Raw genomic sequence first — 27,960 nt, 5'->3', positions numbered from 1 at the left:
TCCCCTGGATGGCATTGCATCACACGGCATGGAGTCGTCAGCGAGCGTGCTGAGGGTGTGCTCCGTCCTGTTGTCAGTGCTGCTGACAAAGATGTTGAGCAGTATCTGCTTCAGCTGCTGAGGGATTCCACCTGTCACTGGTCTCCATGTGGACAACAAGGCATTGACCACAACTCTTACATGCAGCCATTCCGTCATTTCTTTATCCACCAAGTGATGCATTCATCAAATCCATGTCTTTCCAGTTTATCGGGGAGGATATAATGCGGGACAGTGTCAAACTGTTTGCATAAGTCCAGGTGGATGGTGTCAGTTGCTCTGCCCCATTTACCAATGCTGTAGCCCCATCATATGCTAAGAGTTTAAATAAGCACCTTTTGAGGCTTGCATATTAAGGGATTGCTTCAGAGGGATCTGGTTCAGGTTCCTCTGGGAAGAGCATCTGGGTATAGTAGCATCAGTGAGGTGAACTACCCTGTACTTACTCTCAAGTAGTAGGATGCACAGAAGCTTTACTGTAATTCTCTGTGTGGTAATTTATATACCTATACTTTAAAAATCCTTCCTGAATGAGAAGCTAGATATTAAACTTAGTCATATCTCTTACTCAGATACACAGAATCTTGTCGAATGCAAGAATGTCATTACCTTTACTTGTAGTAGTAATAAAAAACCTTATATTTTATTGCAGAAAAGAGAAAAAAACAAAGCACTTCATCACTTAACTATTCTGAGAAGTATCAGTCAAAATGGTACTAGTATTAGTTTAAATTATAGTTAAGAGGGTTTTTTCCTCTATAGAGCTGTGTGAGGCCTTTAGCATTCTTTTGGTTAATCATACAGCTCCAGTGTCTGATTTGTGTGAAAAGCAGAGTCCACTCAGTCCACTGAGAGTAGTGATAAGTCATCTTTGCTTGTGCTGATACCTAGCATTCCAATATGTTTTCAAAAAAGGAGCTTTTGTTTCTTCCTGTCTTTGGTTGCAGATTATACTAACTTCATGTAATGACTTGAACTCATTGTTTTAACAGAAATGGTGAATTTCTGAATGGTGATTTCTCTTATTACTGATTTTTAGTCTTGTGTGACATGGTTGTCAGTGTCATTTTGTTCTAGGCTGAAGAGTTCTGCCTATTGAATTATTTTTCTGGGAGGTAGTCCATCCCTTTGACCAAAACTCTGGATCTGTACAAAGTCTGTTCTCTTACTGTTTTCTATAAAGCTGTAAAGGAGGATGGAATTTTTTTAATACTGAATTAGATGCCAGAAGCAAAGTCTCCTTGGATGGATCTATGTTTTAATATTCTATTTAATATTTAATATTCTAATTTTTTGCAGTGAGACAGGATTTTTCAGAAGAAAACCTTTTTTCAGATATTTTCAGGTTTACCAGAAGAGTGCTTCAGGGAAAATCTGATATCCAACAGAATATACCAAGACCTAAAACAACCTACAGTACCATACAGTGATACATCTGTGTTAATTTTGAGTGTGATAATTCAGAACACAGAAGCTGTATAGATGTCAGGGTGCTGTGGACTGGTAAAATTCATCTAGACTTAACACTGGTACTATCTGTGCTGTGACCTCTTTGTGCCTCCACTAGCACAGAGGAGGAAGCTGTAAGATTCAATTATAGAGTAGGAATGGATGTAGGAGTGAGTCAGAAGAGTGGAGGCAAAAGCAAGCTGTCAGATGTGGGCTGGCTGTCAGGATGAAACTGAGAGTTAGGAAAATTAAATGATAGTGTGGAAAAGAAAGACTGATATTGGGAATACTGTAATAAAGGAACTAGGTTGTTGGTATATTAGATATGAGGTAATTAACATGAAATCTGTACTTGGATTTAACATGCATTAACCTTTTAATACTGTATTATGTCATCATACCTAGATTATAGGGCCTCATAGAGGATTTGCTCTTGGGATAGTTCAGGACATCTGATAAAAGATGGTGGTGCTCATCAAACTCATGCTTTATCAGTGAGGGGGGGAAAAGAAGAGAATGGTGTATGGAGTAGGAGGGAAATCTGCAGGAAAATCTGTATGCACTTGTGATTGTAAGTGTAATCAAAGGAAGCGTTCCTTTAGCCGTATGAAGTAGTGGATGTCCTAAAACTTCAGTTCCATGGTATTTCAAATTGCATTGTTAAGTCAGGAGATATGGCTTATGATGACCTTTCAGTTTGTTTTGTTTGTTTTATGATCTGTAAAGCAATAACTTTTGGGGTGGAGGTTTTATGAATCCTGCTTATGTACCTAAATGGTTGTCAAGTGGCAAGTAAGAGCGCATGAGAGAGTGAGCTCTATTCGGATCAAGATTTAAGTAGTACAAGCTGAACACTGAGCTGTAAAGAAAAATCTTTAATTTTGAATAGCCACACATTATGGAAGTATTGATCATCTCACAAATTGAATGAAACAAGTTCATTTAGCCACAGGGAAGTAGAGATCATGTAGGACTGTACACAGGTCAGAGGTTTGTTGGGCCAATTGCTTTGGCTTAGGCAGTGTTAATTAAAGCATTTCTTAGGCCTGGAATATTTGGCTGTTCAGCCCTACTATTGCTTGTATATAGGTGCATAAATGAATATTTAATGTCAAAGTAGAGTCCTTAGAGAAGCATAAAGCTGTAGCACTTTTTTGCCTAATTTAATAGTGAAAATTATGCTGGCAGAACAGCTTTCCCCTCCAGAAGTTTTTTTGTAGAGGTGTGCACTGTAGAGGAGGAAAAGCAAGCTCAAGGCATCAAAGGTCGTCTTCTGGAATGTCACAAAGTGGGTTTCTCTCTTCTGTACGACATGGAGTCAGTTTGTCTCCAAGTACTCTCAGATATTTGAAGTATAGCCCCTGGCCTGGTGGATAGAGCTTTTGTGAAAATAAATTGAGAAGCAGTTTTCAAAACAGTTTGCATTGCAGGAGCTTTCAGTTTACAGCACGAACAGTGGATAATTGAATAGTAGAGAAAGTCAATCAGACCTTTGTTCGTTTGTCTTAAATGTGAAAACTTGGAAGTCTTCCCTGTCGAACTCTACCCCATCCTTGCTATTGCTCCTCTCCTTCCAGGGACACTGAGTGGTTACCCACCAAAACTCTGTAGCACTTAGACTTTCCCCATGCTCAGGCACTGTGTGTGCTTTCTCCATAATGTTAAAGAAATGTCATTTTTTGTAGGGTTTTTTTTTCACTTGTTTAGCATTTGTTTGTAGGTGTTTGTGGGGGAAAGGCAGTCAGTAAAGCCAGTGTGCATTTGTTTGGCTGACCTTGAAGCCAGTGTGCTATTCAGAATAGCCAGGCTTTCATTTTTGTGCTCTTTAATAATAATCATCTTTAACTAGAAGTCTGATGTACAAGAAGCAAACTTTAGAACATGTGTGATTGATTTTGTGATGATATGCAGACTGCTAAGGTCAGGTAAACAACAGACTTCTGGGCTTTTGTTATCTCTTTCAAGCTGACACAGTCCTGGTGAAGAGAAAGTCAGTGTATTTTGTGTCCTGATGTAAAAGATGTCAGCAGCCTTCCAGAAGTTTGAAGTCGATACAAATGAGTTATTCCATAATTAGTAACTTAGGCTTTTGTCCTTTTCTCTAGAATACTTTTTAGACTGAAACTCTGAAGTGGCTGCAGCTCCAGGTGCAACTGAGGCAGTACCCTGCTTTTTTGCCTTGAAAGGGTGTGCTCTTCCTCCCACCATGCTGTTTTCTTTCCCTCCTCCTTTTTTGTTTGTTTCAGTGGGTGGAGAGGAAGAAAAGGTTGTTTCTGCCTTGCTGGTTAGTGAATTGGCTAATGGAGAGTCTGACAAATGCTTTTGGGAGTGTGCAGTTGAGAATGAGGAGGGAGGCTGGGACCTCCCTGTTTGTCAACAGTGAGCTCCTGTAGAATCATGCCCTGAGTGATTATGATTAGTGCATGCTAGCTCAAAGGAATTAGGGTTTTCTGGTTTTATAACACTACCTCCTGCAGGGAACAGATTATTGCTTAAAACTCATCTTGAAACATAGGCAAATTATTGGATAGGGATGGTGTTTATAAGTACTTTGAAATGTTTTTATCGTCTGAATGTCATAGATTCTAAAGCGAAATATTCAGATGAGGGTCTAATTGATATCAGCTGGGATATGGTTTTTGTGTAACTGCCTAAAATCAAGGGTAGCAGGAAAAAGAAGATCCTAACAGCTCACTTAAAATGGTTTCTTAAAGTGTCTGTTTTTATCAGCATTCAAGAACTTTTACCAAAAGTATATTCTCCATTATCTCTTAAAAGTGGTACTGTGTACACCGACAGTACTGTGTGAAAGACAGTGAAAAAATACATCATTAGCAAGTTTCTTTAGTGCCTTTTCTCCTTGGAACTCATTTCTGAGCTTCCAAAATTTGGCGTGCAGGACTGAGAAGCAAGAGTTGAACTGCTGCAGCATGTGTATGAACATCTGAATTCCTTGTTCTCTGACATAAGTGCAGAGGACACCATGATTTTGCCACGCTGATTTTGACATGCATGCTGTTGGTGACAGTTGCTCATCTAGTTACAGTATTTTTCTCTTGATTGCTTGCATGGATTAAATTACACTTAAGAAGGTTAGCAAGAGCTAGAAAATTCAGTATGTACAAGTTCACAGGTTTGCCTCTGCACATAGAGATAACTTGATTTGTGAGGATCAAAGGCTCTGTAGAGGATGGGGAATATGCAGCTGTATCCTTGCCCTGTCTGTAAACTCTTCCCTAGAATTTGTAGACACTTAGGGGATAGTAGGCATGACCTCTTGAGGCAGTGCAAGTTGTGCGACACAGAATAGGTGTGACCAGAGCTGTGACTTGGAGAGTGATAAAGTCTTGCCGTGTGAAATGCTGCAGATCTGCTGTCTTACATGTTAGGTGTCAGTGGTGAAGGTGGTGGAGGCTGAATCGGAGCATGCAGACAAATCCACCAGAATGAGGCTGGAGATGGTGTTGGTACTGGAGCACACACAGCAGTTTGAAGAAAAAGAAGCTGCTTTTGTAATATACTGACAAAAAGTATAACATTTTTAGTATACCAATGCTTCTAATAGTGATTAAAGGTCAGCATAAATAATTTTTGACCTCTGTATCAGAGTAAATGTCAGAGACTCTGTAGCAGAGTCTGATTTGCTTTTTAATGCCATGAAGAGAGCAACAGTGTTGAAGAGAACAACAGTAACACTGGTTGCAGATGCAGTGTGGAAAACCACTTCTCAAAAATACTCCATTTGTACTGGGTTTTATGCATTGTGTGCCAAAACAGCAGACAGCAGTGTTAATCTGATACTTGATATGATGAGGGTATACTATGGTCAAAAAAGAGAAATCTATTGTAACTCAGTTTGGGGAGACATACTTCAAGGTGTCCTGTCCTGAGGAAAGCCTCTTCAGGCTCTGCACTGAAGGTGTCTCTGCTAGCCAGCTTTCATGAACATCTGTGAACAGTTGTTCTGAGTGGGGTAAGCTTTCATCTGGCAAGGCTGCAAGCTTAAAGAGCCTCATTGGACCCATATTGTTTCAAAACTGTTTGCTACTGCCCCAGATCATAGGAGAGAGTGTCATCTGCATTCCATGTTGATCAAGTCTAGCTCCATGGTGCAAAAAAAGCAATGGTGCTGTTGGTGAAGCTAAGCAAAGCTTTTGGGACCGTATAACTGTGTTGACATGGTGTTGCCTTCCTGCTGATAAGCCTAATGAACCTCAGTTATCTTACAGTCTTTCACATGGATTATTTTTTGTTTGTTTGTTGGTTAATTTTTTATTTATTTTATCCAGCATGGCTGACAAGCTAACACATTCAGGCATTTCTGTTGCTGGTTTGCAGTGCTGATACGGTGTTATCAGTCCTTTGCTGTTTTCGAGGTATTTCACAATCTGTCTAGAAGACAAACATTGGCAAACTTGAAGCTGCATTAGTTCTTGAATAGTGGCTAGGGAGCTACCCAAGCACACTTGTGATTTGTGTTACCAAGATCTACTAAATTAAAATAGTGATCCATGGAGTTTTAATATTCTTCCTTATTACTAGTAGAATAGAAGGTACATCAGCTGCATTATGCAAGACAAAACTTTCTGATTCATTCAAAACACAAAATAGAAGTATTTGTTGACCAGTTTTCTATATTTGTTTATTTATTTGTGCCCTATGTACTGTTTGTGGGTTTTTTTTTCCATTCTTAACATATCTAAAAAATGCTTTAGTATTCCTGCCCTTGATAGCTGTGTTTTTTCATTAATGTTTCTAACTTTTCTTTCCAAATCTCTGCTCTGTTACAGTAAGTTTATACTATCTATACCCGTTTTTACTTCAGATTTTATCTTGTCTCAGTTTTATTTGTTAAAAAATTATTTTTAATTGCTGCCATAATTTTGCTTTATTTCTTTACTACTGTAACTTCCTAATAAAATTGTCATTTAGAAAATGGCTTCTGGTCCATGTGATACACATTCAGAGGATTAAAAGACTTAAAAAAGGACTAAAAAAGACTTGAAAATCTGCTCTTTTAAAATGCCATGTATTGTGTATATATAGTGATACACACTGTTGTGGGTGGGTCTAAATAAGCTCAGATTATTTTACTTGTTGGCTGTTGTCTTCCTGACCATTTTTCACTGTAATTGTGATGTAAGTGGTTTCTTAGTAACTTGTGATTACTTGCAGTTTCTTTGTTAATCTGTCATAATGAGTTTCTAATGGGACAACTGTACCAAAGAATTTCCTGTTTATATAGACCAGAGGGAATCCGATGTCAAAGCTGGTACTTTGTCGTGCCCTTTTGGGACAGAGAGGGTTCCAAAGTGGATGTTGTTAATTTTGTGGCTCGAGAGAAATCCTAGATGGCTGTCCCTGTTAGGACATACTCACGGTTTTCTTGTGCTAGTGAAAAATTTGGATACAATCAAAGGACAGTTGTTGGAGGTGGGACTGGGGTTGCTGCTGGGGCAAAGGAAGCACCCACATGGGAGCACATCTTCCCTCCAACCGGCGGGGGTTTGCTCAGCAAGTTCACGATGTGGTGAGCCTGTTGAAGAGGGTGTTGAGTTACACTCTGGCAAAAACGCCTTTTTTAGAAGTTGCAAACTATGCGCAGATGAACAGCTGCATAGCTGGCCTTTGAGAGAGAGGGAGTTTGGTCTTGAACATTTCTTTTTATTCTCTATAATTGACAGAGGCTTGTGGTGTGTTTATTATCTCTTTATTTGTTTGAACAAACAGTTTTGTTAACTATTCTTGAAGCATACATGCAAATTATTTTAGAAGATTGTTTAGCAAAGGGAAACTATGAAAACAATCTTTTTTAACTTCCAAAGGTTTCTTTAAGTGACTTGGCTGACTTGAATTTTGGCTTCAGGTATATGCTGATGTCATCTTATACTTGCAGAGAATAAGTACCTTACCTTTTGGAGACCACAGAGATATTTTTTGTGCAGATTAAATGAGAACCTTTGGACAGGTTCTTCCAAATGATGCTCTATATGTGTGTTCCTATAATGTGGAATATGAAAATTTACCTGACACTGAATTTTTTAGCGTTGTCTGTACCTTATGCACTCTCCTGAGTAATTCCTTCAAACTTTAAACAGAACAGAAAGCAAGCCATGTCCCAGTTTCTTCTGGTTTTGTTCTGAATGTATTTCTGAAAGCAGAAATTAATTGAGTGATTGTAAAAGTGAAGTTATGTGTTCCACAACCATTGGAGAGCTGCTTCCTGGTTTTTGGGGGTTTTTTTTGGTTGAAAAATTGAGTTAAAATGCATGGACATCACTGTTATGTGTAAAACGCGCTGTGCTACAAGGATTATTCTGGAGGTTTCTCAACACTTCTGTTTTGCCCTGCCTCAGAGCAAGGCCTGTCCTGAGGAGCATTGAGGTGTTACTGCTGATACAGCTGGCAAAGGTGTTTTAGGGACTGGAAGCTGCATGCCATCTGAATAGGCAAGATCTATATTAAAAATACAGTTTTGAGAAAAGGCAGCTGTTTGATATTTACTGTAGCAAGTTTGGCTGATTTACTTTTGGATAACTTCACTTAAACTCTGTTTAATTGGAGTTTTTCAGAAAAACCTTGGTTTTCTGCTAAAGTTTTGGTGAGCCTGTCAGAATACTTTACTTTCATCCTGAACCTGCTGATTTGCAACCTAAGTCAGCTTCAAGACTTAGTAGCGTTTTTGAAAAGCTGAAAATTATTTCCAGTTTATCTAAGTTTGATCACAAATTGAAGAATTTTCTGATTTAAAATGAGAGAAGAGCTTTTCTTTTCCCAGTCTAGGAACAGAAAGTAGAAGGGGCAAGATATTCTTTCCTTAACAATGGAAATGGAATTACTTTCCTTGTGTATATGTAGTCTTACCTTTTTAAAGTGGCTTTGTGCACAGAATGCAGTTATGATAAACAAATATATTTATAGTATTTTAAATTATCTGATTAATGTTTAAGCAATTAGAAGTGCCATTGTTACTTCTCATTTTATTCTTGGTTCCATCCATGTATGAGTTTTTTCATTCAGTTTGATGATGCTCACTTTTTACATGTAAAATGCGTATAAATCTAACTGATGCATAATTCATAGTTTACATGTACTTTTTTATTCTATGTTAAATTGAGCTATACAAATTAGTCATTTCTTTGCATAGATTCCCCTGCTTAGAGAATAAAAGAGCCCTGACTGATACCAGCCTTATCAGCTTACTATATCTGCTTTTACTATATACTGTACAATGCTAAGGAGAAAACCACACATGGCAAGTGCTAATTGAATGAGTGTATTACTGCCTCTTTGTACCTGTAATCCTGGTTTTTTTCTGTTAAAAGTTCTTTTTATTGTCAGCGATAATGTGTAGTAGGAAGCTGAGCACACAGAAAGTCTGTCTTGATTACTCTGGGATGCTGTATCAGCTTGTAAATTTTCCCCCTTGATGGTGTGAAGGGTTATCATTGTTTTTCTTAAATTCGATGTTATTACTTTTATTCTACTCAGTTTTGCCACTTCACTTAGCTAAAATTAGAAAGCAGGGAACACTTCCCCTAGATCCTGCTAATACAGAAGATTAAACGTCAGCTGATGACTAGAATACAAACATAGCCTAAGAGTTCACAGAGGAGGGCTGATAGATGTGGTTAGGTTTGCTTTCTTCCAAGGCAGTGCACTCTTCCACTCTGAAGAACTCAGAACTGTACAGAGGTGATAATCAGAAGCAGAAAGAAAAAAGAAAACTTGGCGCATGTGGTTTAGATTTAATAGAAAGAACACAGAAATGAACAAACCCATTTGTTTATGTAAACAGGTTCCCCTACAAAGTTTTCTTGATCCTTTTTTGTTTTGCTAGATTATGTTGGTTAAGAAAGTGCATTAGGGGATATCAGGAGGTTAAGTATTTTAAATTGAAAAGCTACTTTGGCTCAAGAACTTGATTAGTCACCCATGTGCTAAAAGCAGGTTATGTTTACTCATGAAAAAAAACCCCTATTTGAAATGCAATTGGCTACTGTTTAATTTGACTGGGACAAAAATACATGTCCTATATGACATTGCTTTCTTCTTCTCAAATGTAATATCTACACATGGTGTGACCATGAAAACGAATCACTGTCTGCCAAAGTTGTAGCAATAAATGCGTAATGAAACCATAACTGTATAACAGCAATATATTTTTACAGTATGCCGGTTTTGTTTACTCCTGAACCTTGTTTCTTTTCCATGCTTGTTGGGAGGTACATGTGGAGGGTTGTATTGTCTTTGTCCCACTGAGCATGGTGCATCAACCACAGGGCCTGTTCAGCCCTGAGAAAAGATGTCTGAGAGGAGACCTCGTCACTGTCTGTCAGTATCTGACAGGAGCATGTCAGAGGATGTTTCCAGACTCTTCTTGATGGTGCCAAGCAATAGGACAAGAGACACTGGGCAGAAGCAGATGCACAGGAAATTCCACCGGAGTATGATGAAGAACTTCTTTACTGTGCCCTGGAGCAGATTGTCCAGAGGGGCTGTGGAGTCTTCCTCAGTGGAGATGCTCGAGAACTGTCTGGACACAATCCTGTGCCATGTGCTCTTACGATGACCCTACTCGAGCAGGGGGATTAGGCTGAATGACCCACTGTGGTCTCTTCCCACCTGACCCGTTCTGTGATTCTCTGATCTGTTGAAATTGCCTCATAAAGCAAGTTGCGAAGGTAGAGGCCAGAAAAAACAGACTTTTCTAAAACAATTGAACTTGAAATTCAGTTCTGGATGCAACTTCCAAATTCACTGATTTTTGATAGGTTTCAAAAACACGTAGCTAAAATGAAGATTTGTCATATGTAATTTATACATACTTACCTGCCTGAGCCTTCAGGGTTCAAGACAGCTTGTGAATTTGCGCATTGTACCAGCTGTGTACCGTGTGTATTGTACCATGGTGTCAGTCAAATCTTAATTTCTCCATTTTGCCTGGTAAACTGTTTTTTCAGTTGGCATATGGTTTAAAAGCTGCCTAAGAAACCTGGAAGTACATTTATAAGCAAGTTCCACAAAAAGTACTAGTGTTATTTTTAAATGGAAAAAAATCAGAAGGAAAAGCAGAAGTTGTTTCTCAGGCACTTAATGCCACAAGTTTAAGAAAAAGCCTCATTTGTGTGAACTTCAGACAGAGATTGCTTTGTGGAGTGCGGTGTCTTCACCACCTTTGTCAATATGTTGAGCCAGGAGAAAAAAGGCCACTCAGGCAAATAGATTGCACCAGCATCAGTAACTTAGTCTTTCAATGCCATTTGGTTTGATCTCTTCCAAAATAATTTTTTTCCATGACATCTCATTTTCCAAGGATTATTTGAGGGCTTTAGGCAGATCTTTTTGGCAAGTTGTCTTGAAATTTTTTCTTTGCATTGCGATAGATGAATACCATTAAAGTTTAATACTACATATTTAGTACGGTAGTTTTAATTAAGAAATAACTTCTGGTGTGGGAATTTCAGCTGTTCCTGAAAATAGATTTTCACAGAGCTGAAAATGAAAACAAATGTCTATTTTGAAGCACATTTGCATGTAATACCCATGTAACTGGGTAGGCTGTAATAGCTGGGATTATTTTAGCAAGAATGGGAGCAGGCATTAGACTGGGTTGTTTTGTCCATAAGATGTCTATTAGGATGAGTCTTGATCTATTAGAGGTTGGTAACACTAAGGGTGGCATCTCTGGTTAAATAACATTGCAGCAGCCAACTCTCCTCCTTATTTATCTTGGCAGGAGGTTAGAGGGCAAGAATAATTCTATCTGTACTTGAAACACTCTGAAACCTCTCAAATACATGTATTCTATTTCAGTCCTGATTAAGATCTATGATTAAGCATTCATTAGGATTCAAAGAGTGAAAAATCCCTGTGAGATCAATTTCTTAACATGTAGATTATATCAGACTCAGCAGCGATAGATTTTAGCATTTTTCGTGAATTGTGCCCATAATTAAACTTGCCGATTTAACTATAAGTTACAAACTAGCAAAGCTTAAGGGCATGCAATTAAATTAGCAATTTCAGTGTAGCAAGGAAAACAAGGCAGAATTGTAGGGTGGAAATTACATTGTGCTCTTACCACATATTTGAGCTGAACTTTTACTGATTTGATGTGGCTTCTGGTTTTATCTTGGAGCTGAAAGAAAATCTTAAAGTGAACTTTCGTTGAGATATTCACTTGTATATCTTAGAAAACTTAGACAAAGTTGCTTACATAAAGTGGAAATAATAGCTAGAGAAGTTTGAGTTCTGGAATGATTTATCTATTTTTGTAATGTTTGACAGTTCTGCAGGATTTGAATTAAGTAATCATAGTTAATGGGTGCTCAGTTTCAATAGCCTCTGCATGCTTTCCCCATGAGACTTGAATGGACATGAAATGTTACATCATCTTCAAGAAGTGGTTTTTCCTTAGGAGAAAGTGTTTTTCTCACCTGCTTTTGCAGATGTCAAAAATTATTCTCATTTTCTGCACTTAAAAGTGAAGTGTTTCCAAGAAATTTCTCTGGAAAAGAGTTTGCTGTAACTTGCCGAAGCCATGAGATACTCTTGAAATACTTTGGTAGTTTGAATTATTGGATATGGTAATAAAAATTTTAACTATTTTTTATGGGGCCAGTTCTCCAGGTTTTTAAATAGTAGGCCATTCTTATCAAAAAATAACACACAAGTGTATCATACATAATATTTGCAGGCAAGCTAACCAAAGTAAAGCTAGTCTAGCAAAAGGGTAATATTACTAGTTTAGCAAGGCTGTTTGCACTGTAAACCATACCATTTTTACCAGAAAGCATGCTTTAATAAAATAAAATACTCAATCCTAAAACTAGATTTTGTCAGTAGGCAAGGTATCTGGTATTACCCAGCTCATTGAAAAACAGAGGCTGTGACTTGTGCGTTGGCTAAATGAACACTTAATTTCATAATTGAGCAACATTTGTCATCTGTAATACTATATTAACACCTGAAGTTCTGTTACAACTCTTCTGTTTTGAATGTAAACATGAACATCAACAGCAGGCTCTCCATCCTGTATGTACTGTATTAAACAGAATACTTGGCAAATGTAAAATACCTGCTTTTATAGTGATTACTTGAATAGTAAGTAAGTGTAGTAATCACTAATATTTCATAACCTCATTTGCTGGTCCTTGTTATTACCCTTCATCCTGAAAGGGTTCCAGAATATTCAGTGAATATTCTGGAATGCTTTAGAACCTTAAGATGTTATACTTTGTATGAAAACATTGAATTAATAGCCGAGTAGTAAATTTAGGTGCAAAAAAAAATACTCTTCCTTTGTTCTAGTGGCAGTAACTCCCAGATTACTTTGACCCTGTAACTTGAAAGTTAGATAAGGCTAATGTTTCATTTCATGCACCTTACTGCCACTTCATTTGTTGGTACTTCATTGTTAATTAATGTGCAGCATAAGTATGTAAGTTATTGAAAAGTGGAAAGCGTTGCTCAAACCTGGTTTTGTTCATGTGACCAAATTTCTTTTTAGACCTTCTCTGTCAGTGGTTTATTGAGAGAAGAAAGCCTGTAAAAATTGCGATATGTAAACTTACTCTCTTTTTCCCAGTGTCAGTGAAGATGAACAGAAGATGTGATTAGTGAGCTGCAATGCCCTCTCTCCTAAGAAAACCTTTCCTCATGAGGGCAAAAATCATTGCAGAGAGAGACCAGCATTCAAACTGTGGGGATTATCTCATGGTGCTGTGCTCGCTGGGAGGTCAGCGCGAAGACTTGGGTAGGAGCAGTAATTGTTGAGTTCACACTGTGAACTGCTCTGTGGCGCCGTTTTTTCAGAGGATTCATGGTTAACCACCTTTTCATGACAACTGGTGAATTTAATTCTCTTCAGCCTCTGTTCCTGTCTCAGTTTCAGTTGAAACTGCTCTGCAAGGGAGGGAAGGAAGACAGTGAGATAGACAGAGTGAGTAATGTCATTTCTGTAGGAAGGCTGTACAAGGCCAGGTTGGATGGGGCTCTCAACAACCTGCCCATGACAGGCATTTGGAGCTAGATGAGTTTCTTCCAACCCAAAATATTTTATGATTCTATGAAATACTTACAAACAAGAAACTAGGCTTAAAAGTGTTGTAAATTTAAAAGTACGAGTGGTGAAGCAGTTGCTAATTTAGAAATATGTCTTTCAAAAAGTTTCAGTTTGAAACAAGAAGCTTTAACAGGCTTTATAATGGGTGAAAATCAGAGTGAAACTAAATTTTGTTTTTTTGATAGTGGAATTAGGACGTGAAAATGAATTTCAGAACAGTGCTGCTTCTCTGAATACAAAACCCATTTTAATATAATCAAAGCAAATAATTGTGCTTTAACCAGATAAAGATTAGAGTATTTTTCTTTCTTTTTCTTATTTATTTCTTTTTAAATTCTAATTTCCTTTCTGATCCAGTTTAGATTCAGTTTAGCACAATGTGTCAGCATAGCTGTAAGGGAGTGTGGTATGTGATGGCAGAGGAGCAAGCAACCCAAGGCAGAGAGAATGGGAACCACTTTTAACCAGCTCTGCTGCTTTGATTTGATTCTTTGGTACATTAGCACAGATGTTCATGTCCTGCTAAGTCCTGTTGGAACCACTGGAATTACTTCACTTGAAAAATTGAAAGAGGGGACAAACTATACTCCAGACCCACTGTGTGAGCTCTTTTTCCTGTTTCCAGTATTCACATGGCAATTCAGAATGGCTGTTGGACTTGTTTTATCCCTTTAATATATTCTTCTGTGTTCATATTTTTGACTCTTTTCTGTACCAAGAGTAAAAAAGGAAAAAATAAAATGTGATGGCAGAGGTGTCAAACAAAAAACATGATTGTTTTCCTAATAGATGCAAAATAATTTATGGAATAGATCAGAATACTGATCTAATCAGTAAAAGGTTAGGTTTTAATCTCTCTGTGAAGAATGGAGACAAATTTTACTGAAACTTATTAAAAGAAGTGTAATGTCTGAATGCCTAAATTAGATGGTGTTACCTCTTCAGATGTTAATGTTAATGAAAACCATAAAAATTGTAGCCCCATGTAGAGGTGCATGGTGTATGGCTCTGCTTCATGTATATGGGTCAGTGGTCTAACAGTCTGATTGCTTCCTTCCCTACAAGATTTTTGATTTTTTCAAAATAATTACAGGCTTGTTTTTCCTGTCTTTTGGGGAAGAGTGCTCTCTGCTGAATTCTATGGGTGCTTACTCACTGAAGAACCAAGCACTCCTGATGTTTCTTTTAAAATTACCTCTTTTTAAGGCTACTGACTAAGTTACATTTCCCTGTCATCTATGTTCTTAACACATAGTATCAAGAGGCAGCTATATCACCTGCCACTTGCCCTGGAATACAAAGTCATGGCAAATGCAGTCAGTTTAAAGTCTAGCATATTCAACGGGTATCTGGTTATCCCCTTTTGAGTATTTATAGGAAAAGGTTAAAATGTTGTTTCTAGCACAAGCTAGACCTACCTAGGACTTGTCTGTGTGGGAGCCAGGTGCTGTTGATCTTTGCTCGTCTTTGCAGTCCAAGTTTCAGGTTGTTGTACAAATGGAAAGTAGTTTTCTTTTCTGGACCTCAGTGTACTTCCTGTTCTTATCAGAAAAGGTAACCAGACTTTGTATTCTCAACTTTACTTTGACTTTATGACTGATTAGCCTAATTTCTAAATTGGTTCTCAAAGAAAAAAAGTTTCTATGATTGCACTGGCAGCTGTTGTTCTGTTTGAGGCCTGTTTGCTAACTTAGGTCAAATTTGGCAGGGTAATGAGCACTTCATGTGGAAATGCCTTTCTGCCATTTGGTGAGGCAGGGATCGAGGGAGAGAAAACAGTTCTTGGGATGAAGGGTGTGTTATGTGTGAGCTCCTATGTCCTGCTTCCCCTAGGAGCTGGCCAGTGTAGGTGCTCTACAGCTGTGTTTGCAAGCACTTGGAAAGAGCTTTAAGATGACCTGTGGTTTCACTAAGTGGTAACTGTTGCTCTAGATGGGAACTGTGGGCCATGAAGGGAGAGTCTGGGGATGAGGGCAGATGACGGCGAAGAACTGAGATGAATCTTGAAAGGGATCTCTGTAATAAATGTAGAAAAGGAAGACCTGCTGCTGTCTGCATCCTCTGTTCAGATTCTGGTACAGAAAGAATGGTGAGAATTTGTCTTTCTGAGTTACTGCAGCATCAGTGGAACTCTAGTTATTTACATCTTGCATGTATGTTGCTTTTTCCTTTGTAATAACTTGCAGGGTGAGGTCTAGAAGGGCAGTCTGTTCAGAGGCTACTGCTTTATCATGCTGCTCTGACAAGCTTTCCTTTTGTGGCTGAGATGTCAGTCTTTAACAACAGAGGCACTTCTGACACTTGATAAATATTGCTTTTAGAAGTGAGCAGTACAGTGGAAATGGAAATTAAATAAAATGGAATACAACAGAAAAACATTTAGATAAAATTTCTTTTATAACATTTGTTTCTTTGCTTTCTGTCTTAAGGCAGCTGATGATAGTGAGAAGTGCCTTTCCTATGGAAAGTGCTGAGAGTGAGAGAATCTATCCAACACCTGCCTGTAGTTCTGTTAAGAAGAAAAAGGGGACATGGAGACATAAGATGCAGTGGGTTCGTGTTTATCAGCAATAGAATGAATTGCAATTTGTTGTATTAGACTTAAGATAGGTATTACCTTTTTGGAGACAACAGCGAGTTTTTAATAAAGTATTTTTGGTTGTTATGAATGTGCAGTTTCTTATAATACCTGATAAGTGTATTTGAGCTCTCCTGATTGTTGCCATATATGGCACAATAAACTGCCCAAATTTGGTGAAATATTTTTAGCCACTTAGTCATATGTCTTTTAATGTGCTGCATATGTAAGCTTTTGATTCACTTAGCAACAGCACTTTTATGAGTATGTCTTGCCAGGTTTTCTCATGTATATTTGAAAAATAGTCAAGGATTGTTGGGTTTTGTCACAACCAGATGGTTGGGGCTTTGTTTTTTGATTTTTTTTGTTTGGTTGGTTGATTGGTTCGTTGGTTTTTGGGTTTTTTTGTTAATTGCGCTAATCAGTTTTAAGATAGCTTTTTTCCACAGATTATGAATTTTTTTGAATTTTAAGATAAGCGTGCAGTGTATTGAAATTTAATACTCAAATACCTATATTAAAAATATTTTTGATATAAATTTAATTTTCCTTATAATTAGATGGTGAATATTATTATAGACATAGAATATCAGTGGTTGGACAAATTGAATATCCAGAAAAACTGGATATATGGCTATATATAATTGATATTTCTGTTAGGTGTAAACATCTGAGTTTCTTGAATTTGTTTTCCTCCTAAACTGATTAACCATGTCTTGCATTTGGATTATTTTTCACTAAGTTACAAAATGTCTTACAAAAAGAGGTGATTCTCTTCTTTCAGAGCTTGTTATAAGTGTATAATCATTGTAGAGTGTTGGTAAGTGGGAGAAATTGAAGACAAATATGGTCAACAAACTTGTAGTCTTTATTGTTGGAGTATGTTAAGAAATTATTTTATTAGGGATGGATATGACTAAGAAATTTTCAAGTCAGTTTTCAAGAATACCTGAAAAGATAGGGAAGGTTTCATTCAAGAATGGGGTTTTGTTTTTAACTGAAAAACAAATAACGCAAGCAGTGTATTGCAGTCTAGTTGCAGACTAGCTGTACCTAACTAAAGCAAATGGAGTTGAAGGGTAATTTGTGGCTGGTTTTGTTTGGCTGGGTATACTGGGCAGCAACATTCTCCTCATGGTGTAGCTGTTGCCTCAGCATTGCAGAATGGAGGAAAGCTACAGGATTCATCTTTGAGCATACAGTTGCTTAAATAGGGATATCCAAGTTGTTTTGTTTCTGTAGTAAAATATTATGTAATTTTGGGGATTTTTCAGAAGTATTCTGAAAAGTAAAATTTATACCTTAATTGCATTTCATTAGACGTGTAATTCCCTAGTAGGAATTAGGATCCTAGGAGTAGAGGTTCTCATTTCAGCCATGTGGCTATGTAGTATTGTTGATTTATTAAGCTGAAAAATTAATACCAGTCTTGTGGGGTCTGGCTGCTTGGAGTTCTTGCTGCCCTGAAATGCAGAGGGACTTTTCTCTCAGTTGCTCTGCCCTTTTAAGGGCAGCAGGATAGAAGTTGGCAAGAAAACTCACTGAGCACCCTGTGAGAAAAATACTCGAACACATAGAAGAAAGGCAAAACAGGAGTCAGTCAAGATGGAGGTCTGGAGAATGGCAGTAGTTCTGCATCTGAGCAATGCTGTTTGCTTGGTAATTAAGAGATGTGGGCAGATGATAATATTTTTGCAGTTGCCAACTTGATACTCGAATAAGTTTATAAACATGTGTGATCAATAGACTGTTAAAAGATTAATGGTGGTATAGAATATACTGCAGTAGAAAACAGTAGGGGATTGTTGAAATACTGTGTAGCATCTCCATCTACTCCATAGTTTCTTGTACATTGCTGGTAAAATCACATTATGCTGTTGTTTTCAAAGTGCTTCCCTAGTTCTTAGTCACAATTCTACTTCGTGGTGTAGCTGTTCATTCAATTTTAGTATCCACTGAAGTGGCTGAGCTGGGCCTGGGACAAAGTGAGGACCTGAGGAACCACTTTATACTGGAGAATAAGGGTTCAGTGGGGATTGTTGTAAAGGGCTTCTCAGAAAACCAGAATGCATTTACCTGAGAAAATAACATTTTTTGCTTTTTTTAACTGTTTGAACTCATTTATTTAAAAAGTTTTATAAATCTGGAACACCTGCTGTTTATCTCTCAAATTCTTCCTGTCTTGCTGTCAGACCCCAACAAAGAAACCCTACTTCCTCATCAGAACTGTAAATACTTTACGTTTTCTCCCGAAGATTTTGCTTAAAGATGCTCAGTATTATAGAACAGCTTTGATATGAACTTACTTCTTAACTCTTTCTTTCTTTGTAGGCTTGTATAGATGATAACGTAGATATGGTGAAATTTCTGGTGGAAAATGGAGCAAATATTAATCAACCAGATAATGAAGGCTGGATACCTCTACATGCAGCTGCTTCCTGTGGATATCTTGATATAGCAGAGTAAGACTTTTTTCCTCTATTTTTAAAATCTATGTATTTTGCTAATAAATTGCTAGAGAGACAATAGAAGCAGATGGTATTCATAAGTTATGCTTTTAGTTGCCTCTGGGATGTGTAGTGAGGAAGAATGCTTTTATATTGTGTGTTGATTGTGAAGTGTGCTATATCTATAACTTTATGTGTTGCATTTTCTCTTTCTAGTTTTTTTACATTACATATTAGTTAGATGCAAACATAAACATAAGACTTCTTGTGACTGTCAGATTATTTCTTTATATTATTTTTTTCTGTGGAAAGACTTTCTGGGGAAAGGCACAGGGACAACGTTCCATATTACATTTATTAATAGTCTGAAACATTATCCTGGGATGAGTCTATGTGTAGGAGATAACTTTACAGTTGTATTTGCAGTCTTTAAACATTTGTTTTTCATCTATAGTATAGAACAGTTGACTAGTTCTTTTAGCTGTGGAGCAGAAGCCGACAGTAAAAACTGGATGCCCATTTCAGTATTATTTAAAGCTTACTCTCTGCTGAATTCCAGGAGTGGTTTTGGGTTTTGTTATTTTTGAAGTCTGTTGAGAGCCACTGAGGGTGTGCTAAAATCAAAATTTTTGAGAGGCTGTTTGAGCCTGAAATGATAATTCTTTTGAGAAAATGTGTGGCATATGTTGTTCAGCACATTGTTGTTTCAGTTAAGCTTAATTTTACCAAACGGTTTTACTTTTTTGTTTTGTTTTGTTTTTGTTTTTGTTTTGGGTTTTTTTGTGACATCCAGTGTAAGATTTGAAAGTAGTATTTTATCATGTAATTATGTACTAATTGCAGTGGTGAAGAATAAAAATTGTGAGTTTGTTCTGTGAGTTTGAGAGTTTTACTTGCTGCAGTCTAGAGAGAAGTGAAAAATTCTGGGGACTCTAGTATATAATTTTCCCTGCTTTTTGTTTGTTTATAGGGTCTTTTTGGTTCTGGGGTTTTTTTGGGGTTTTTTTTGAGGTGTTCACAGAGTGATGTGCTTTGTATATCCATGGTATACCTGGGGCACTGTGTGACCACTAACTTTGTACTCGGTCTTCCTACGCTATGCAGATGTTTGATGGTGTTATCCCTCTTGCATGAGTACTGGAAGTGTTTACTTCTTGGCTGTACTATGACAAGAATTTCCCTGCAAATTGAGATAATATAAGCCTTTCTACTGTTTAGTGGAGGTAAACCACCCACCTTTATTCCGCAGTAGGAGAAAGTTTAGTTAAGTGATCTTGATTTGGCACTGCAGCCAAACATAGGCACTTGTTTAGGAAAGAGTGTGCAATGTCCCTTGTCCACTGAACAGTTTTTCACTATTGACTTGAATATCTGAATCTCTCTGGTTCTTATTCTCTCAGATTGGAGCAGAATATGTCTGCATATTTTCTATAGCCTTTGGAGAAATGGGGTTATTGAGGTGTAGTCCTTTGGGATGTGAGAATCTAAGATGTTGGAAGAGCAGTGTTTCTAAGGCGCATGGAGTTTTGAAGATAAGCTGTTGAAACAAATTTCTATGTACAGCTGAGAAGGGGAACCTGACATGAGTGGAGCAATATCTGATGATGCCCATAGAATTTAGATCTTCTTCAGACTGCTTCTCCACAATCTCATCTTCAAATAATTTACAAAAATGAATTCTAGAAACCACAGTTTGCAGCTGAAGCAAAACTAGGGGAAGGGGAAAGGATGATACAATAAACTACTGGAGATTAGAAATTTTATTTTAATTTAGTCCATAGTATGTGCTGGATCCAGCATCTGCTTTAGTGAGGATGCATTCCTGGGAAGCATGAGGATGTGTGTTTGTGCGTGTCTGTTACTGAATCTGATATCTTTTACTTTTAGCACCTATTTTTGTGCAAGAGAGAAGACAGTCAGGGAATGAGTTCTGTTGTTTTCTAAGTTTGTTAATAAAAGGCTGGGAAGAATCTGACCTTGTGCTTCCCTTTTTCATCCTCCTGTGGAATTGCCTGTTGCACAGATTTGTAATGCTTCTCCAACTGGGGACTTGGCAATCCTGTTTCTGCTTCTTCTGCTGCCATCTTAAGTTTTCTTAGGCCCTTCCTTCCTTCCTTCCTTCCTTCCTTCCTTCCTTCCTTCCTTCCTTCCTTCCTTCCATTGCACTTGAGATATTGAGATAGCACAACTCTTTTAAATCATCCAAATATGCAAAAGATTATTTCAGGCTTGCATGTTTCGAAATCTAAAATTATATATAAGAACTGTGAGATGTTAATTCTAGTTCTAGAATTACAGAGTATTTGAGTTGGCAGGGATCTTTCACAGGTGAGCTATGAGCAGGGACATCTACAACTAGATTGCGTTATTCAGAGCCATGTTCAACTTGGCCTTGAACAATTCCAGGAATGGGGTGTCTTCTACAAGTTCTCTGGGAAACCTGTTCTGGTGTTTCACCATAAAATAATTTGCATTTGAAAACACTTCCAAGATCACTGAGTTTGGGTGCATCTATCAAGACAGTTTCTAATCCAGCAAAGAATGTGCCTGACCAGGCCATGAGGAGCCAGTTTCTCCAGGAGACTGCTGAGAGAGAGAGTGTCAAAAGCTTTTCGCAAGTCCTGGTGGACTTGAGCATTCACAGTCTTTCTCATCCAGTTGATGGGTTATCTGGTCATAGAAGGGAGATCAGGTTGGTCAAGCAGGATCTGCCTTTCCTAAACCCATGCTGGGTGCGCCTGATTCCTTGGTTGCCCTGTAGATGACACAGTGAAGAGTTTCTTCTTAATATCTAATCAAAACCTTCCCTCTTTTTTGAAGCTATTCCCCCTTTTCCTGTCGCTGCATGCTGTTGTTAAAAGTTCCTCTTCAGCTCTCCTATAGTCCCCTTCAGCTAAAAGAAGGCTGCTATAAAGTATATATGAGCTGTAAAGTACACATTACTGTTAAGTAGTCCCTGCTGCTACTCAGATGTTCCTGAGTGAGTGCACCCATGTGCTGGAGATCTGTGAGAAGTACAGAACATGGAAGTGGTAGGAAGCTTCTCTGAAAAAAACTCTGGATATCTCAGGGAGCCACAACTTCAGCGATGTTTTTGCCTTGGTCCCATGCTAATTGCTACTGGGCTGAGTGAATTTGTAGCATGACTTCCCACTTGTTGGGATTTTATTTTGCTCTGTACTGTCTGGTCAGTGGGCTTGTCATTGCAGGTGTATTCCCTGACCCTGTTATCCTCCACTGTGTTCACCACTCCTGTGACAGTGTCTCCCAGCAGTATCTCCTGTGCCATTTCAGTTTCCTGCACCTTCATAATAGCTGTCTTGTCTTGAATATGCTTCCTGTCTCTTCTAAAAAATACATCTTCCACTTCAAGAAATGTTTGTCTTATAGAAGGCCACTTCAATTGAAATACAGCAAAGAACATAGTTTAGTGTGTAATAATGTGTCAGCTGCTTGCAAAGGGGAAGATGTACTGTAAAAGTAAAATTTCTGGCATGGAAGGCAACTGCTTCTGTTGTTTCTGACATCTGTAAATACTGAGAGTGTTTCAGCTTACTAGAAATTCTTTGAATACTTTAATTTTAGAATTGTCTATTTAGATTACTGTTCATCTAATTTATGATTATGTAAATCACCTTACAAGTAATTTTAATATGAACATGTTTTAAATCAAAATTCTTCAACATTTCCATAACAGGTGGATTTTGTATAGTATGTTCTCGTTTCTGTTCTCCATTTTTTTTCATACATAGAAAGCTTTACACAAATGAGCTTTTTTTTCCACTAATGTGTTAGTGTAAATTAAGAAGTCAACATGACATGCTTTGTAAAATTATAGTTGTGGGAAAAGAAACCTGAATGCAGGACGACTTGAACAGAAATTTTGTGTGCATTCTTTAAGATGCTATTTAATGGGTAGGACCCTTAAATATACCTTTATACGACTGTTTCCTTGTGTATAATGAATTATTTTATCTGATAGTTCTCTTCTGTGGTTGAAAAGTTCCTATATTATTTCAGTATCAGGGAATAAACAAATAACTTTTTTTGAACGCAAAAGAAAGTAATGGGGGAGGGCAAAATAGTGCAAAGTGGCATTTAAGAAACAATTTTAAAATGATTATTTTTTTTATTTCTCTCTGCTATGTATTGCACCAGATAAAGAAAAATCTGAAATAGTAGAAATTTCTCCTTTGTTCAATAATTAAAGTTTGTGCTAAAAATTACTTTCTTGTGGTCTTTGTAGGTTGCGTAGTTGTGAGTGTGTAGTTGATGTATTTTGAACCTTGTTTGCAACTGTTCAGAGGCTGCTATACAGTTATACGACTTAAATAGCAATGCTTTTTCATTTTACCCAGAATGAAAGTGCATCTTCCAAGAAGTATAAGAAAAGTGTTTTTCAAAACTAACATAAAGTCAGTGACAGTTGCAGTTTTATTGCAAAAAAACACCCAAAAACTGAAGGGGGAGAGAGATGTCAACAGCATTTTCATTACCTTCATGCAATAGGTTTTACAAACAGTGTGACAAATGTTTCTGCGCATAGGAATATTCCTCATGGATTCAAGGGATGAGAAGTCCATGGAGGGTGGATACATTAAAAATATTAAGGTGGAATACATAAATAGAAATGGAATCTGATTGAGAAAGTCTATGAAAGTAGTTAGAAAGGTATTATATGAAAAGTAGCATGTATTTGCTCTACTTTTATGCTCGTTGAAGAACTTACAACTGGAGATGGGCTTGATGTGAACTGGATACTTGGACTAACTCTTTACGGTAGCTTTTATGCTTGAGAACCGTGTTTGATACTCAATAGTTTGATACCCATACAAATCCGAAGGCCTAGTTCAGTTTCAAAATACACCTTCTTTATTTAAGAGGTTTTAAAGGCTGAAGCATATGATTACAGTCAGAAACAGAAAAACGTCTCAAGTTCAGAGTCTCCTCAGTCAGTTTATTTAGGATGAGAATAGTAGTTTGACCAACTCTGCTGCTCTAAAATACCACATTTCCTTTCTGCCCAAAGTTTCCTATGTTATATATCCCCTCCTTCCCCTAACATTTAAAGCAGACTTTAAAAGGCTTGTGTGTAACCGCAGGCTTGCTGCTGACATCCATCTGTTCTTCCAGGCTCCAGACACCTGAAAGTGAACCCAGCCAAACTCGTTTGCTGAAGCCTTTGCAAACCATTGTCCCAGGATCTCCCTATTTTAGTAACAGTCCATTAAGACAGTCCATTAAGTGAATGATCCCTGTCTGATAGACAGACAATCCTGCAAACCTGTAGCTGGATATCTAGATGTTCAGTGATAGGTGGTTTTCTTACAGCTCTAATTGCCTTGGGGGGACTGCTGTGGGTGCTGCCTGGTAGTGATTCCTGCCTGTGGTACAGGACCAGTGCTCGTCTGGCAACAGCTAGTCAAGAGAATTCAGTGGAGTTTGACAACGTGATTAGAGTGATCTAACTTGAGACTATTGCAGAAACAGGCAGATACTAGCTTCCTCCCTTGGTTTTGCCTCCTCCACCTTCCCTCTTGTGTTATCTAATGATCACACAACAATGTGGGAACTATATGCATAAGAATAGCCTTCAGGGGCTTTGGAGGCTTTATTCTCTTTTGGATCACTGAGCTGACCTGGCTTGCCAGCAGCATTTGGCATAGATATGCAGGTAAAAAAAAAAAAGTCTAAGCTGCTTTTCAGAGATATCTTGTACTTTTGATCAGAAGCCTGGCTAAGTAGAGCTGCCTGTTCAGTGGTGGAGTCCTGTGGTTCATCTCCCACCTCATAAGCCTGAACCACTTGGTACTGTTCAATGTCTTTCATGATATCTGAGGGTGTTGGTGCCAGACAGTATGTTTCAAAGCAGTTGTTTTTAATCCATTTTCTCTCAAAGTTTTAATAACTAGATCATCTGAAGCTGTTTCTTACTTATTAGAGAGTTTTTAATCTAAACTCTTTTGCTGTAACCCATTTTAATCCTAAAGGGCAAAATATTACTTAGGCAAAGCACACTAGTAAAAATGTCAGGGATGGCTCCTATCTCCTTCAGCTTGGTTACAAGTTATAGTTTAATTAAGTGAGTAGGAAGCGACATTACTAGTGATACATTCAGAAATGGATCTTTGGAGAATAATCGGAAATTTGGATTTTGGAATGACAAGGTAAAGCTTGTGGTCTGAGGTAAACCACTTGTAAACTGATGATGCAAGCTGGTATGGGATTTGATCTTACAGACATGCTACAAGGTGAAGGGATGTTTTTGTCAAGATCCAAAATGTTTATTTAAATACTAGGAAATGTTAACTGGAGGTGTAGACTTAAAAGTGAAAGGAAGAAAAGATGAAACATCATACAACCCACTCAAGAAAAGGGGAAGAGGACTTCAGAAGGATAAAACAAGTCATGTGACAAAATAAAAACAGGGAAAGAAGATATATTCCCAGCCAAGGGAAAACGTCTCTTCTAGAAGAATGACTGACTCTTACAAGTTTATATTGGTAAGGCTGCAGTAAAAGGTCACTGCAGGCTTTAGAAGATTGTTACAGTTAATTTCCATTTGTTGCCTTCTTTCTGGAAAAACAGATTGGGAAAAAAACTAGTCTCCTCCCCCCCCCAGTCAAAAGTGTGATGCTCTGTCCAACATAAAAGTTTCTCCTCCTCCAAACTTGCATTAGTTATCTGCAAGGATAAAGCTAAATTCCATTAGATAAAGTAGTGGACAGACTGGAAGAAGATCGGTGAGGTACTATCAGTTGACATTTTCTTTTATGAAGGTGTACTGTGTCAGTGTCCTGTTCCCAGCATGTTTTTGCTGCATATGTGTATGTCCTAAGAATAATGAAATACTAAGGAAATTGTTAAGGTTGGTGGTGATGTTCCCTTTTTGAAATCATGTCATTATGTGGTAGAGTTTAATATTTTCTGCTGTGTAGCTGTGATCTGATGTGTGGATAAAAACCCAGCTGACAGAAATACACAGTAAAATAGAGTTGATGGGTGAGAGGAAACTATAGGACTTAACTGATTTTCATACATGTTTTTTCAGGTGAGGGAGTCAAGGAGAGCTGGTCACTGTAGAATGTACAGAGTGTGTGCTCTGTAGCTGTCTTCTTTCAGAGTGGCTTACTGTGTGCATCTCTACTTGTGACCCTAAATATTTTAAGTTAGTGTATTAGTATTTAGTAAGCATTCCTGTTCTTCTAAGGATAAATGAAATAGAAATTAAGTTTAGAGATATCTTCCTCAGGAATATGATTTAATGGGAAATACCTTTTTTTCTTCTAATACAGTTTAGCAGTTCATTCAGTCTAATGAAAGGTCAAGGGACTGATGCCCATTGTAATGCTCAGTGAACTTTTAATAGTTGGCTGAAAAAGAATTTGAAAATGGAGCTGATGTCTAAAAAAACCATCATGCTTTCAGAAGTGAAATCGGAGAGATCTTACTTGTTTCTCACAAAACATTGATTTTATTGGTATTCTGAGAACAATTTCAAGTAGATGCCTTACATGTGAATTCTGACGTTGAAGGTGGTACATATGGAAAAGAACATATACAGAAGAGTGATAGATATGGAAACCTGAGAGATTGTACAGACTCACAAAAAACAGCACTCAGGTCCTTCCTGGCTGATAGCTTGTACTGCCCATTGCCACCAGTAAGTTCCTGTTTTCTAGGTAGGACTAGAACATGGGAGAACAGCTCTAGGTACATTATGTACATGAGAAACCAAGTTCTGAATTGTTCAGCGGCTTGGTGAGTATGGTGTACTGTCACATGTGAGGGCCTCATCAACCAATTCAAAATTGCTATATGACAGACGCAGTGATAGATCCTCTGCACACTGTGGAATCTATGGAATTATTGGTGCTGTTGACCACTGAATATAGTATTTATTAAGTTACCTGATATAAAAATAATTTAACTTGCAACAAAGTTGGTTTTGAGGATTGTGTTCTAGGAGAAAACAAAGTTGTGGTATAGAATGTCACTTCTCTGCATCTCAGTTTTGATTTTTTTTCAGCTTCTACTTGAGTGGTTCTATCTGTTGTGAGTTTGACCCTATTCTGGCGCATATAGTAGACTTTCTAGTGACACTAAAACAATTTATGACCTACTTATCCTTAAAGCCATGTCTTTTGTTGACTGTCCTAAACTGCGTAATTTCCGTGCAAACGATTGTAATCTGTATGTGTTTTTCTAGTCTTATCCCTGACTGAGGCAGGATAAAAGATGTTTGAGTTCTCCTAAAATGCATGTAGATGTAGCCATGGTGTCTCTAGACACATAAGGGCTGCTGTGCATTGATGAAAGTGGGTTATTTGGGTGCAATTCAGACACCAAGAAACAGAAGTGTGAGGGTTTTCTATAAGCAATGGATTTGACAAGAAAAAAGTATATAAAGTAATTATTTGAAACCTCTTTATTACAGACAAGATGCTGCTTATCAAATTTGAATGAAGAGTAGGACTTTATTTTGGAAGAAGATTGATTTCAAGGAAATTCAAAGCAGACTGAACATGTAAACAATTGCTATGAAGTGCAGATTGCTGGTATCTAAATGGGGGTCAGACTAAGTTCAGTACTACTGAGTGATGCTAGAAACTGCACTGTGATAGTAATGTTGCTTTACAGAGAGGTCTGCTTACAATATTGTTTTGTAATATAATTACAAGTAAGATAAGTTCTGTGATGTAGTAATTGTGTATATGCTAAGATCTGTTTAACACAGCAAAAGAATTGATCTTGGTTTAAATTTTTCTGATATGAATGCAGTCATGTGGCTGTTAGAGAAAAACAGTTACATTTAAGTCCATACTCATAACTTCTGCTGAAATAGAAGTCAACAGGTAAAATCATTATTTTTGATGCTACCATACCCAAATATAGCAATGCTGCTTTTGGCATAAGGCTGGAGGGATGGTGAGCTGCTGGTGGGATCACGCTTGTTAGCTGAGGAGAGTGGGAAGCAGCATGGTCTTCCTTCTCCCTCCTCCTCTTCTGCCTCCATGCTGCTGTTACCTCTTCTTCTCAAGCACTGTAACTCAATCCCAATTGTTCACTTTGATGATGGTTCTGTAAATCACCACAAATGATTGGAGACTTGCTGTGGGAAAGCATTCCAAGCATCATGCTGTCAGCTGGAGTTATGACCTCTGCAGCTGCAGCGAGACATTTTTCATACTCAGCCTTCACTTTTGCATAATATGCTGCAAGCTTCAAAATGAACACTCGTTCATTAAGTGCATCATGAAAATAACATTTGATATGCACTTCAAAAATACTTTTTGTTTTGCTTCATTTCATTCCTGGTGAAATTTTTGTCCTGTATTCCTCCTGGCAATGCCAGGCTTCTCTTCAATTTTTTCTTGTGT

The 27,960-nt window shown here is 37.8% G+C and overlaps 1 protein-coding gene across 10 annotated transcripts in view; it reads left to right on the top strand.

Annotated features, from left to right (window-relative positions):
• PPP1R12A (protein phosphatase 1 regulatory subunit 12A) overlaps window positions 1–27,960 on the top strand; it is a 110,431-nt gene that overhangs the window by 25,465 nt on the left and 57,006 nt on the right. For 9 of the 10 annotated variants that reach the window (XM_041409713.1, XM_041409707.1, XM_041409706.1 and 6 more), the window contains exon 2: window positions 18,465–18,595. The exons of the other annotated variant lie outside the window; for it this stretch is intronic. In XM_041409713.1, the coding sequence (XP_041265647.1) occupies window positions 18,465–18,595 (131 nt within the window). The remainder of the gene's footprint in view (window positions 1–18,464; window positions 18,596–27,960) is intronic. 10 annotated transcript variants of the gene reach the window in all.

This window comes from Onychostruthus taczanowskii, unplaced genomic scaffold (assembly GCF_017590055.1).
Source record: "Onychostruthus taczanowskii isolate IOZ18803 unplaced genomic scaffold, ASM1759005v1 scaffold31, whole genome shotgun sequence".
In the NCBI taxonomy this organism is placed as follows: Eukaryota; Metazoa; Chordata; class Aves; order Passeriformes; family Passeridae; genus Onychostruthus; species Onychostruthus taczanowskii.
Note: the sequence above shows the minus strand (reverse complement) of the source record. Positions and strands in the feature narration are given on the sequence as shown.